At 46.7% G+C, this 13,599-nt stretch overlaps 1 protein-coding gene across 1 annotated transcript in view; it reads left to right on the forward strand.

Moving 5' to 3' along the window:
• Positions 1-6,991, forward strand: part of LOC119899935 (potassium voltage-gated channel subfamily H member 1-like) — a 36,958-nt gene extending 29,967 nt beyond the window's left edge. The window contains exon 6 of the mRNA XM_038714759.1: positions 5,851-6,991. Within this exon, the coding sequence (XP_038570687.1) occupies positions 5,851-6,693 (843 nt within the window). The 3' untranslated portion in view covers positions 6,694-6,991. The remainder of the gene's footprint in view (positions 1-5,850) is intronic.
• Positions 6,992-13,599: the final 6,608 nt, after the last annotated feature.

The following is a 13,599-nucleotide window of genomic DNA, read 5'->3' on the forward strand; positions in this document are numbered from 1 at the left end:
TTTCAATGGTTTTACGTAAAATGGGAGATTTGATATGGGCCTGCTCATTAGTGAACTGTCTAGATTGCTCTTTTTTAAGAGTGGCTTAATGACTGCAGTTTTCAGGGCCTGTGGGGAAAAAACCTGAGAGGAGAGACATGTTGACAATTTGTAGTAAATCTGAGGTCATGCATTTAGAAACACTTCTGAAAAAACCTGTTGGCAGAATATCAAGGCAGCATTAGGAGGATTTCAGATGTTATGTCCTCCAGGTTTTTATGGTTAATAGAATCAAATTGTCTCATGCTATATGAATTGTTTTGAAGTGGACACAGGGACAAGATATATATATCCTGTTACTGACATGGAGGCACTGATTGTTTGTCTAATTGTTTGAATTTTGTCTGAAGAAGGAGGCAAATTCATTACAGGCCCTGGTGGATAGAAGGTCAGAGGCTACAGACACAGGAGGGTTGGTTAGCCTGTCCACAGCAGCAAACAGGGCACGTGCATTATTAGTGTTTTTGGTGATGATGTCAGAGAAGAAGGACCGCCTTGCATTTCTCAGCTCTAAATTATTAATGCGAAGTCTCTCCTTATAGACGTCAACCTGGAGATTTGCAGCCAAGCCTCTCTTTCTCCTTCCACGTGTTTTGCAGCAGCTGTTGTTATGACGCTGGCGTTTCTATGGTCATTTGCATAGTAATTTATGGGAGGAGCCCGGGGGGGGTACGTGGCAGAACCTGGCGTACGCCTGGTTTTATACATGTTGATATTTCTGTGCGTACGTACTTTTCAAATTCCATGAGGACGCATCTTTCGGTGTGAAGGCTGCGCAGTCTTTTATACATGAGGGCCCTGGACTCACCTGGTGCAGCATCAGGAGATTAAAGGACCACTCTTTTATCTGTCTGTGGTATCCCGACAGCTGTTGTGGTTATGTTCCAGATGTCAAAGGATTTTATACTGGTTCTCATTTGACTCTGAACACTGAAAAAAAATGTCCTATCAAATTTATGAGAAAACTTTTTAGATATTAATTATTTAGCATGACGTGATTTTCCCTTGATAATGAAGTCAGGATGTGTTCAGCTACCAGTAGTGTTAAAAAAAACATCAGAACGGCTCATTCTAGGAATTCTTGTTTAGTGTACTTGGTTCAGTGACAAGCCCCGATTTGATTTGTACATTTTTGTTTCTAGAGAACAAAACTCCACACAGGCAAAACCTAAATACACACAACTGAGTTTTAAATCTATGATCTTGAAGCCGGGAGCCATGTGTGCTGACATCTGAGCCACCATGTCAACTGACGGTTTCTCTGGTCAGCGGGACATAAAACCTGCAGAATCAGCAGGAAAACCTGAAACAGTTTGTTGATGACTTTGCCCCAACATAAGGATTAAAAAGTGTTTCTCCCAGCAGGTTGTACTTTTACAACACAAGCTTTCACCACACCGCCTTCATTTACGGCTCTATGCAGAGCGCCGGGGACAGGACGCCATGAGCTCCTCCCACCTCGAACAGATGCTAAGCTAACTGAGGCTATGGAGACAGTCGGCATACACCACACACAATCATAGAAGGCACCTCTCACTCTGGTCACACACCTGCTCCTCCTTGGCGTTACAGACTTTCCCCACAGGATTCTGTTGAGGATTCTTTGAGTGGCGTGCTTTACATCTAATGTAGCCAATCATAACCTACTTTATTGTTGAGAGAAACCTTTTCTTGTGATACTTTGACTTCTTTGCTGCTAAAATTACGACTATTTTCATGTTTGTTTGTTTTTTTCAAAAATATTCCGACGTTCTTTTTAAAATCCTAATTTTTCCCCCGTAACAGTGACCCTAATACTGCAGCGTAGTCCTTGAACTCACCACAAAGGAGAGTTTAGAAAGTTATTTTTAATGATGATGTAGTATTTTGTTGCTTTTGTTGAGTTCAGTTGCACTTTATGCATCGAAACAGACCTATTGTATAAAATTGTGTGCAGTAAAAGTGTTTTACTTTGTAGTTTCTGTGGGTTCTTCTTAATTTCTCTCTTTTTTCCAATCAGGTCTCAGAGCTGTACAGCACAGAGATGCTTCTTTAATAATAAATGACTTGTTTCAGTAGATGTTCAATCCATTACTTTCAGATGCGAGTGCTCCATTCGACACTGTTGTCATGCAGTTTTAATTGATGGCCTGAAACTCCGGCTGGTTCAGATTCGCATCACAGGAAACATGAAGCATTTCGCTCTCCTGCCCGTTCACTCAGGGCTCAGTGGAGGTTTCTGCTATGTCAACTGTATGTGTTTATACATAAAACATCTCCCGTCCCGATGGCTGCCAGCACCCTGCATGGTAGCTCCGTGTGTGCATGACTGAGCGATAAAAGCTTTGGATAAAAGTGCTAAATAAACATAGGGACACGTTTTTTTCTCCTCCCTGCTTGCAGTGTTGACTCATCGTACGTCCTTTCAGGCTAAAACACAAGCAGAGTGGCCGGATGCCAGCGAGTCAGTCGCTGCTAACGTTAGCTCTCACATAGGATGTAAATTAGCACTCGCAAGGTTTAGATCTAATAAATATTTAAAATAAATGAAGTTAGTCGCCACTGGCAGGTTGCTGAAATAGACTTACTTAACTAGAAACTCATCACTACCAGTGTTTCCCCTGGGATGGACTGAAGCGAATTCTTTTCGTGTGTGTAGTGCGCAGTATGTTTGTTTTTTTTCAATGAAAATCACGTCGGGCCGTTATTTTCACCACAACTCTGAACAAAGAGTTGGAAAAGCTTGAGCAGATAATGAATAAACTAACAGCCAAAGATCCATCTGCTGGAGGAACGACAACCTTTAGATCTGGAGAAAGTAATTTGGTTGGTTCTGATGCTCCACAGTGATTTTACAGCGATGGCACAGCATGTTTTGGACCCCCTGAAACCCTGTTAGTATGACCTCAGAATCATTATAGAGACGACTCTTCATGTTTGTCTTTTGTGTCTTCATTTTACAGCTTCATTTTATCTTTAGACATTAGAGGTGTAACGGTACACAAAAATCCCGGTTCGGTATGTACTAGAGAGCTGCCTTGGGATCCCGCGGGACCCAACTGAAATCGCACGGGAGCGGCGGTTAAAAAAATATACTGCGCGTCCCGCATTAGCGCTGATAAGATGGAGTCAACAAACGAAGTTAAAAAGAAGATTATCACGAGCACATACTTCACGGGCCTGACTCGAACCAGCGAACACGCAGACGAGGGGAGCTAAACCCCGTGGCCGCTGACGTCTGTCGCCAGGACGTCTCCTTAGGTGTCGGGAGTGAGGTTTACTCGCTGCACAGCCTCGCTGGTTTCCGTCACACGGGGCGTCGAGCATAGTCCAAACATTTGTGTAATTTTTTTTACTTTGCATGTCACAATGTTGGAAATCTCCACTGGAGACACAGCGGCCGCCACTGCAGGAGCAGGTCTACCCTTCCGCCACACCTCAACGTCCGCTTCCCCGCTGCTTCGTACAGCACAGCACGGCGATACGATCCGACACTCCTCTGCACACAACCTGGGGGGCTCCTTATACCTGCAGCTGATTAGCAACAACCAGCTGCAGCTGTGAGAATGACGCCGCTGCACTGGCACATACCTGGAGAGAGAGCGCAAAAGAGAGAACACAGGGACCCCAACACTAACCACAGGACCCTACGGGACGTAACAGGCGGTAATGGTCACAATATCAGCGGGATCAAGAAAACAGTCCCACGCAGGTCTCTAGTATGTACCTCAGTTTTGAAGTCACGCTTTATTAGTTCTCCTTCGTGCGACACCATTAGTGAGTTTGCAAGTTTGATGTGTTGCCAGAAACAAACCCGATCACTACTGAGAAATGTCGGCCCGCTGCTGTCGTCTTATCGACTTGTCCGTTGTTGTATTTCACTGGAAACCAAAGTGTTCCCAAACAGAAGACCTTAACAATAAGGGAGGGTCCTAAAGCTCTGGCTTCTCTGCACTGGCCGTGATGTTCAAGTCACTAGTAGCGAGAGGCGGGGCTAAAACTTATAAAACTTGTCTGTGTGGAAATTTGGAATTTACGTATGTTCCACACAAAACAAGCCTAATAAATGACGTTAAAGACTGCAATCAGTGCACCGTTCTGAAACTCCTGTACCGAGACGGTCCGGTACGAATACATGTACCCTTACAGCCCTAGTACACATTAATCTATAAAACTAGGCAACATGAGAAACCTCCTCTATTCTGAGGTGCGTTTTATTTGCACATCAAAATCCAAACAGAAACATCTCCTCATGAGCTTTAAAGGACTAGTTTGCTTTACTGACCTCAGCTCCTCCACAGTCACCTCATTACCTCAGACTCACCTGAAACTGAAAAATAATTCAGGATGAACCAGTCTGAACAGGACGGAGCTGCAGGCTGCACAGGTTTAGTCCCAGCTTGTACCTGATGTTCTCAACATTGGACAAGAAGGTAGAAATAAAACACAGCTTCCAGTTACTTTCTATAAATTGAGCTAATGTTTCATAGCAGCCAGAAGACGCAGCCTGCTGCAGAAGCGTTCCTGCACAGTCTGAAGGGGAGGTGTTAGCTTAACAGGCTTCACTTTTCCAGCAGGTGGGGAAACAACAGACAGACGTTTCTTGGTCCTGAGAAGCAGACACACAGTAACCGACACCGGACATTTACTGCCACAATATTTTCCTCCGCTCGGACAATCAAACACTCGCACCTCGCTCCTGTTATAACAGCACCTGTCACGTGGCGAGAAGAGTAGCGGCGGTCACAATACACTTATAGGGGAAACACTAACTACACATAAGTTGATTGACCCTCGCTGGCACTGTCGCTATAGGTGTCTAGTCACTTTGTGTTGAAAAGTGTTGGAGACATAAGGGCTCAGATTAGATTAATCAAGACCAGAAGATTTTTAGCACTATTTAGATTAAATATTTGATGTAAATCTTCGGGCGGTCTGGGGGTCCTTCCCTCAGAAGATTTTGAGCATTAAACTTGTAGTTTCCTGCATTCTGGAGACAGTTTCTGCTCCAATTTAAGGTGGAAATGTCTTTTTTATATGAGGGAAAACTGTATTGCATTTCATGTTTTCTTATTGTGCAAATAAACCTTTCTTGAAGCATTTTCATTAGTTAACATGTTGTTAACAAAGTTGTTTTTTCTGAACATTTTTAACAAATGCTTTCACAAAGGAACGGGAACAAAATCAGCCATTTCAAAGTGTGGTGAGGACATGTCCCCAGCGTCCCGTGTAAATTACACCTATGTATCTAGCTAGCTTAGTGTTTCCACTGGTAATGTTGCAGTGAAGACTGCAGGAGGACGCTGCAGTAACATGAACAGTTTATTTCTCTTCTGTGACAGCGAGCACAACACCTTCAGTAAACTCTGCTTAAACAGCCACATTACAGCTAACTGAAGTAACTTACCTGCCCTTATACTCTTTTCTGACACTGAAACCATGAAAGGTTTTTTATTTATAGTCGAAAAACTTTAATAACTCAACAGCAGGCTGCGTAGCAATGTGTCACTGCCCTCTCACCTCTGACCACACCCACCAGTGATGTCACAGTGTCCTGGAGTGCACCTGGTGGAAGGTGAGAAGTTAAATCACTGGAGGTCAGTAAAGACAATATCATCAGGTGGTGTTACTGAGTTTTCAATCAACGTATCCATCCAGAATCCCCTTCTCAGGCCACTTAGTATTTGTTTGTACCTGTGGGAGTCTGTTTGGAGGCGGAGTCACTCCTTAATCCTCAGTCCAAGGCCTAAATGGTCACACAAGTCCATCCCCAAGACAATCTGTGGCCAGAATTTGAGCTGATCGTTTCTCTGGTTTCTTGTCTGTTTACAGATCGTCTTCCGGAAGATCAGTGACGTGAAACGTGAAGAGGAGGAGATGTTGAAGAGGAAGAACGAGGCGCCTCTGAACCTCCCTCCGGATCATCCAGTCCGACGACTTTTCCAGCGGTTCCGGCAGCAGAGGGAGGCACGGCTCGCCAGCGAGCGGGTCGTTCAGGGTGCCGCTGACTTGGAGAAAGGGGTCCCTCCCTTGGAGCCCCCCAGACGTCCTGAGGTCCTCGCCTCCACCAGTATAGACATGGTGACTGAGAGCCCGGCCGCCACCTCCTCAACGTCCACCGCGTCCTCGTCGTCCAGGACCTCCAGCCGAGTCATGCTCCACGCTCCCGCCACCCAAAACGGAAACCTGATCGGCTGCAAGTCTGCAGAGCCTCCCAAAGCTAAAGGCTGGGGACGATTCAAGGAGTCAGTCGTGAAGGCCGAGTCGTGGAGCAGCGTCTCTAAGGCCGAGTCCATGGAGACGCTGCCCGATAGAACTAAGTCTCACGACGAGATGCCCCTCAAGAAAACTGACTCCTGTGACAGCGGCATCACAAAGAGCGACCTCCGTTTGGACAAAGTCGGCGGCGCCAGAACGCCACAGGAGCAAAGCCCGGTCCAGTCTGAGGAGAAGAGGGTCTTCTGTCCAATACCGGAGCAGAGTATGCAAGCCTCTTTCCTGGAGCTGAAACAAGAGTTAAGAGGAGACATCAGATCTCTCAACAGTCGCATGGCGGCGCTCGAAGCACAGCTGGCTGAGATGCTGCGACTTCTCAAGTCCAGGAAGTCGTCGGGCTCCTACTTCGAGATCTCGCGTCCTCCTTCCCCTGACTCCGATAAGGACAGCTTATCCTAAACCAGACATGGAGTCAGTCCGCGGGAACCGGACTCGACCCGATCTTCTGACTACGACGTGAAGTCGATGATGATATCACACAGATGACAAGCACTTTGTTACGTTTGCAGCGAGACGTTACAGACTGGATACTGGCTGCATTTTCCTTTGCGTCTATAGAAAGAGTTTTGACCGTCACGATGGCACCTTTGGTCCAAAGGAGGGTTTCGAGCCTTCGGACCTTTTCAATAATATCTGCAATAATAACATGGCTTTAACTTTGAAGAAGACTTTGGCACTGTGATAAAGGAGATCGAGTTCTAAAGGTTAAATGTGTTGGCTTTGACCTGGTCTCACGAGGTTTGGTCTGTTTAGCTGTTCAGAACCTCCAGAAACTAACGGGTCTGCTCTCATTGGGCATCAGCACCCTCAATCATCGAAGGTTTACACGCTTAGAGATGACGGGTGTGTTTTTATCAAGTCTGCTGGAGCCAAGGAGACTGCTGAAGCTGTTAAAGGTCGAGGTGGACCAGACTTTCAGCTGACGATCAACGGTTTGGTTCGGTGAGACGAGCTAACGGACCAGATTAACTGACATTAGCACTATTTTCCTCTGAGCATTGGGGACTTGTTTCAGAAGAGGCGGCTGAAGTTCTCCACCTTCATGCAGATTAAACACTGTGTTCATGCTCGGGATCGGTAGCGTTTTTTGTATCCAGGGTGATTGTGAAAGATTTAATGCAGCGTGGTGAAAAGCGAGGCGCTGAATTGATGTTTTAAACCTGCACAGAGCTGACGGTTAGTCTGGTTGTTTATAAAAATCAGTATATGCTGTTTCCATGTTGATGAGTTTTCAGCTCTGAACGGAGCTCGGGGGACTTAACGCGTCCAGATTCCGTGTGAAAGATCCCACATGTTGGATGGTTATAATCCTGACACCTGCATCTGAAGTGGAACATGTTTGAAGTCATTGTGCTTTAATTCAGGTGTTTTTTAAAAGACGGTTCATTTTAAATTACACGGTATATTGCTCGAGCAAAGTTACATAAACTCTCATGTGACTCTTTCAACTTGGTATTAAGAAGCATTTTAGTTGTCTCTAGTATGTAAATGAGGTGGGCGGGGCTGCCAGACCTGTCAGTAAACAATGCTGGAGACTCTTGTGGAGCCGCTACGTCACGTAAAGCTGAGCGGACGCTGCGCTTTTTATTTATCTTTTACATCGTTTTAACTCGCGTTTACTCATCTGCTTTTTTTCTTGACAAACTTTTTACGCTCGCGCTGTACGCATCAATCGACCGGCCACGACGTGGATCAGACGCTGTGACCTCAAACTGAATGACAAAGAACAACCGATACGACTAAGGTCGTGGCTAAAATCGGGCTTCTGTACAGCGTCAGTCAGTCTTAAGGCGAGGGTCAGGTGACAGACGGCTGAAGACACCCACAGGTGTTTCTAGCTAACTAAGCTAAGGCTGCTTACAGATGAAAGTAAACAGATAGTGGAGTAGCTTGTTAGCTCTAGTGCTAGCTCGGCTATCCTCGTCACTCACCTGACCCTTGTCTTTTACGTCGAAGCTGTCCATGGTGAGTCTCCCGCTGTACTGGTTCTTATTTTCCCTCTGCTAGATAAAGGACTCATCTGGAGCTTTTATTTTGCTAAAGGTAGCAGGAAGAGGCGGAGTCTCAGTCCAGAGCTGTAAAGGTGTGTTCACAAAGACAGCAAAGCGTTTTCTTTTGCCTTTCGGTACTCGGATTATTTGTGTTCAGTCGTGCGAGTTACTACAGCAATATGAACCCAAAATAAACATTTTGCTGTGATTAAATTGCAATAAACGGATCATCAGGATGCTGAAATAACGAAAATCCTATTTGTCAAACATTTCATGCTTTGTCAGCTCTGGCTATGCTAAGCTAACTTGTTTACCAGGTAGTCCAACTTCCTTTCTTACTTTTCTCCAAGCAGCCTCCTGTTGTGTCTGGTTTCTGTAGTAAATATGAAGCGCTACGGTAACGAAAGTCGAGGACGGAACTCGGCGGCTCGCTGCTGTAGATTCGCTTCAGTTCTCCTCTGCGTTGACTTTGTACGTCATCGCGCTGTGTGGAGAACTTGCTTCACTTTCTGAGGGACCTCAACTCAAGATTGTGGATGAAGCTTTGTTTGTTCACTCTACTTGATTTAAGAGTGTAGAAAGACAAACACTTCCCAAGTCACCGGTGTGTTCGTGGTCGTTGGCGCCAGGTGTTTTCTGTGTTTGAGGCGAATGTTGGTGCCTCTTCGGGCAGAGACGTCGTGTCTCTCCTCGCACTTTTGCCTTTCAGGTGTGATTTCATGAGTCTGCTTTGTCAGTCATGACCGCTGTTGGTCGTGGAGGACGCCGGGTGTGCCTCTGAAGGCTCAGCGAGAACACAGACCGCTTGTAGAAACCAAACTACCTGCAGTGCAAACACGAGGTCCCTGCGTTACCACCAGCGGACAGATGTTGTCCACTGAACAGCAGCGATTGTTGATCCGTCTGTTCGTGTTCTGGTCTGACAGGTTTGTGTGCTTAAGCAGACCGTAATGTAGCAGACAAAATGTCCTGTTAAGCTTGAGGACACGACGGCCAATAGATTCCCAGGATTCTCTCCCGGGAGAGCTGCGATTGGCTCAGCTAAACCTTTCTCATTTGTCTACATGCCTCGCCAGTTTCTCCGTTGGCTTTAGCTTCAGCGTCTTCATCTGTGCCTCTTTCAGAGTTCCTGTGATTTCGATCATTTTTATATGCAGTGTTTTCTCTTTGAAACACGACGAGTTTCCAGCTTTACAGTTTTCCTTCCTGCTTTTCTGTGACTTCCTTCCTTTCTGCGCTTCATAGCTTCACCTCCTGGTCGCGCCCGTACGACACCACAGTCTGAATGAACCTTTCTATGTGGTGTCTCACGGGCTTCTAAACAAACGTAAAACCTGGAGTTTGGGCGTCTGGAGACTGAAAATCCTGACATGGCAACTACCGCGCCATGAGACACCTGTCAATCAAGGTAAAAACACGCCCCCCCCCCCAAAATACGTAAAACTTTTAATACTTTAAAATCTCCTTAATTTTCTGCACTCAGACTGATGCGAGAAGCTGCATGGAGCCAAACACACAAGTCCTGTGACCGCGACGGTCTGTGAGTGGACGAATTTATGACCACGTGAACACGTTTGCAGGATGGCGTCCGTGTTCATTTGCAGTTTATCTGGCCCTTTGAAGGGCCCCATGTTTCTGTGTCTATGTGACTAGTGGGTATTTTTTGAAGAGTAAGATCTTTTTATGTTTAACCAGAAACAGTCGTTCTATCGCTCTTATCTAAGCCACCAGACTCCATTGATAAAAACAAGAATTTTACCTCTACAGCTGCCTTGGTTGGTTAGTTATTGTTATTTTGTAACCTTGTTGTTTATGTTTGTTTGTGTGATTGTGTGACTTTTGGTGTTTTAAAGAGTTAAAAGAACCAAAGTCACACAATAACACAACTACTCATTAAGCGAGACTGCGAGAGGTACCGCAGAGAGGTAAAATTACTGTTTTTATTAATGGTGTCTGGTGGCTTTAGCGACTGTTTGTGGTTTAACAATAAGGATCTTAACTCTTTAAAATAAGGTCTCTCTCTGTAGGGATCCTTTCCATAATGTTGTCAGACATTTATAGATCTGTTTCGCTGCTGCTGACTGCAGCACGCTCGCTCAATACTGGACCAAAAAGTGTTGTCCCAATAAGTCACATAAACACAAAACATGAGAATAAGAAACAGAATTTAAGCTCTGACACACTGAGCCGTAGTTTTTTGAACAGAACGCTCACAGAACCTGAACTTTCCCCACATCATTTAAATTAAGATTTATAAACTTCAGCATTGAAACGTCTCGAGCATCGTGACACATTCAACGCTTTGTTCCTGCTAATCATTTTAAAACTGTCTTCCCCTGAGAAGAAGAAGCCGAGATGTTTGTCTTGACTTTGGTATCTCGTGTGTCCTGTGTAGGTGTGATATAATATAACGATATAATATGCAATTATTGCCGTGTATGCTGTTTGTTCTGAGAGGCTGGTTGTTGTTTGTGGTGCTTTGTGTAACTCACGCTGTCCCGCGAGCACCGCCGGCGTCCACACTGATGCACTTTGGCCGTCTGTCGTCTCTGCATGGTGTCATTTGTTTTAAAGGAAAGCCTGAAACCGAGCTGACTTCGCCTTGCTACTTAAATATCTCTGAGGACTTTAGGTTCGTTCTCTCTAAACTTTACTACCTTTCTGCAGGCGGTCACATGTATGTTAACGACCGCCGTCCGTGCATGAAGAGCACCTCGATGTTAAAATGGTACGACGTCTTTATCAATATCATGTAGGCACCGTTTTGGAGGAAAAGCTTGTAGTCACCACAGATATATTCTTTTTCTGTTCTTCACTTATTTTGAGGAATGCAAAGAGTATTTATTAAAAAAGCAATCACATCAAATGTAACAATAATGATTTTATACTTTTTGTGTCCGTGTTTGTTATTCTGTTTTTGCAGTTTCGTCCTGACCGGCAATGGTTCTCAAAGTGGGACCTCCAGGGTTCCCCAGCAAAAAGGGAGTACAGTGACCGAATGTGTCACTACTTTGGTCATGGGTTTCAGATGGGGGACCCTGGGACAAAAGTCCTATCAGATGGGGGACCCTGGGACAAAAGTCCTATCAGATGGGGGACCCAAGTCCTATCAGATGGGGGACCCTGGGACAAAGCACTATCAGATGGGGGACCCAAGTCCTATCAGATGGGGGACCCTGGGACAAAAGTCCTATCAGATGGGGGGACCCAAGTCCTATCAGATGGGGGACCCTGGGACAAAAGTCCTATCAGATGGGGGACCCAAGTCCTATCAGATGGGGGACCCTGGGACAAAAGCACTATCAGATGGGGGGACCCAAGTCCTATCAGATGGGGGACCCTGGGACAAAGTCCTATCAGATGGGGGGACCCAAGTCCTAGCAGATGGGGGGGACCCAAGTCCTATCAGAGGGGGGACCCTGGGACAAAAGTCCTATCAGATGGGGGACCCAAGTCCTAGCAGATGGGGGGGACCCAAGTCCTATCAGATGGGGGACCCTGGGACAAAAGTCCTATCAGATGGGGGGACCCAAGTCCTAGCAGATGGGGGGGACCCAAGTCCTAGCAGATGGGGGGGACCCAAGTCCTATCAGATGGGGGGGACCCAAGTCCTAGCAGATGGGGGGGACCCAAGTCCTATCAGAGGGGGGACCCTGGGACAAAAGTCCTATCAGATTGGGAACCCTGGGAAAAAAGTCCTATCAGAGGGGGGGACCCAAGTCCTATCAGAGGGGGGACCCTGCGATCCAGTCCGCGACCTTCAGATTCTGTCGGTAAACCTCGGGAGCAGATTGCCAAGATTGGCAGGAGGGCGAATCGAAGCCAACACGGGCCCAGTTATCCTTCATTATACACGGTCCTGCTGTTGGTAGGAGACAGGTTGTGGTTTTTGGTGTCAGGGACCTGAAGGATCAGCAGGAACATCATGTTCACACTGAAACATGACCTCTGTCACCTCCCTGTTCCTCGTCACTCTGCACTGATGAAGAAACAGGAACTATATAATAAATTATAGTAAAACAGGGAGGATAAATATTCAGATCAGTTTCTGTTCAGACTGAAGTGAATTTTACCTGCTCGTCTCTGAAGCTCCCAGCTGGACTCTCCTTCTGGATCTTTTCCAGACCAGCAGGAATCCCTGAACCTGAAGCTGAACCCCTCTGCAGCTTTCTGCAGAGCTGTAGCTCCCTCCCTCCTTTCCTTTCTCTCCACCCTCTGTTCTCCTCCCTTTCTCCCTCCTTTCCTCTCTGTTTCCTCCCTCCTTTCCTCTCTCCCCCCTCCCTTTCTCACTTCCTCCCTCTCTGTCTCCCTCTCTGTCTCCCTCTCTCCCCACCCTCCGTTCTCCTTCCTCCCTCCCTCCTTTCCTCTCCCTCCTTTCCTCTCTCTCCCCCCTCCGTTCTCCTTCCTCCCTCCCTTTCTCCCTCCTTTCCTCTCTGTTTCCTCCCTCCCTTTCTCCTTCCTCCCTCCTTTCCTCTCTCTCCCCCCTCCGTTCTCCTTCCTCCCTCCCTTTCTCCCTCCTTTCCTCTCTGTTTCCTCCCTCCCTTTCTCCTTCCTCCCTCCTTTCCTCTCTCTCCCCCCTCCGTTCTCCTTCCTCCCTCCCTTTCTCCCTCCTTTCCTCTCTGTTTCCTCCCTCCCTTTCTCCTTCCTCCCTCCTTTCCTCTCTCCCCCCTCCCTTTCTCACTCCCCCCCCCCCTCCCTCCCCCCCCCCCCCTCCCCCCCTCCCCCCTCTCTCCTCCCTCCCCCCCTCTCTCCTCCCCCTCTCTCTCCTCCCCCTCTCTCTCCTCCCTCCCTCATTTGATGTTCTGCATTGCAGTGCCAGACCACCTCCCCCTCCTCTCCTCCTCCAGGTTGATCTCTGCAGCAGTGAACAAACAGCAGGGCGATCCTCTCAGCCTGAGACCAAACATGCTCCTCCTCCTCCTCCCCTCTGTGCTCTCCTGCAGCCACAGCGCCCTCTACTGAGCAGACAGAGACACTACAGCCAGCTGCTCCTCAGCACCTGTGTACTTTTACTACTGATACAAAACTACATGAAGCTGAGAATACTTCAGTACTTTTACTGCTGATACTTTAACTACATGAAGCTGAGAATACTTCAGTACTTTTACTACTGATACAAAACTACATGAAGCTGAGAATACTTCAGTACTTTTACTGCTGATACTTTAACTACATGAAGCTGAGAATACTTCAGTACTTTTACTGCTGATACTTTAACTACATGAAGCTGAGAATACTTCAGTACTTTTACTACTGATACAAAACTACATGAAGCTGAGAATACTTCAGTACTTTTACTACTGATACAAAACTA

This window comes from Micropterus salmoides, unplaced genomic scaffold, assembly GCF_014851395.1.
Source record: "Micropterus salmoides isolate LMB-PRFRI ecotype aquatic unplaced genomic scaffold, ASM1485139v1 Ms_hic_scaffold_12, whole genome shotgun sequence".
Taxonomy (NCBI): Eukaryota; Metazoa; Chordata; class Actinopteri; order Centrarchiformes; family Centrarchidae; genus Micropterus; species Micropterus salmoides.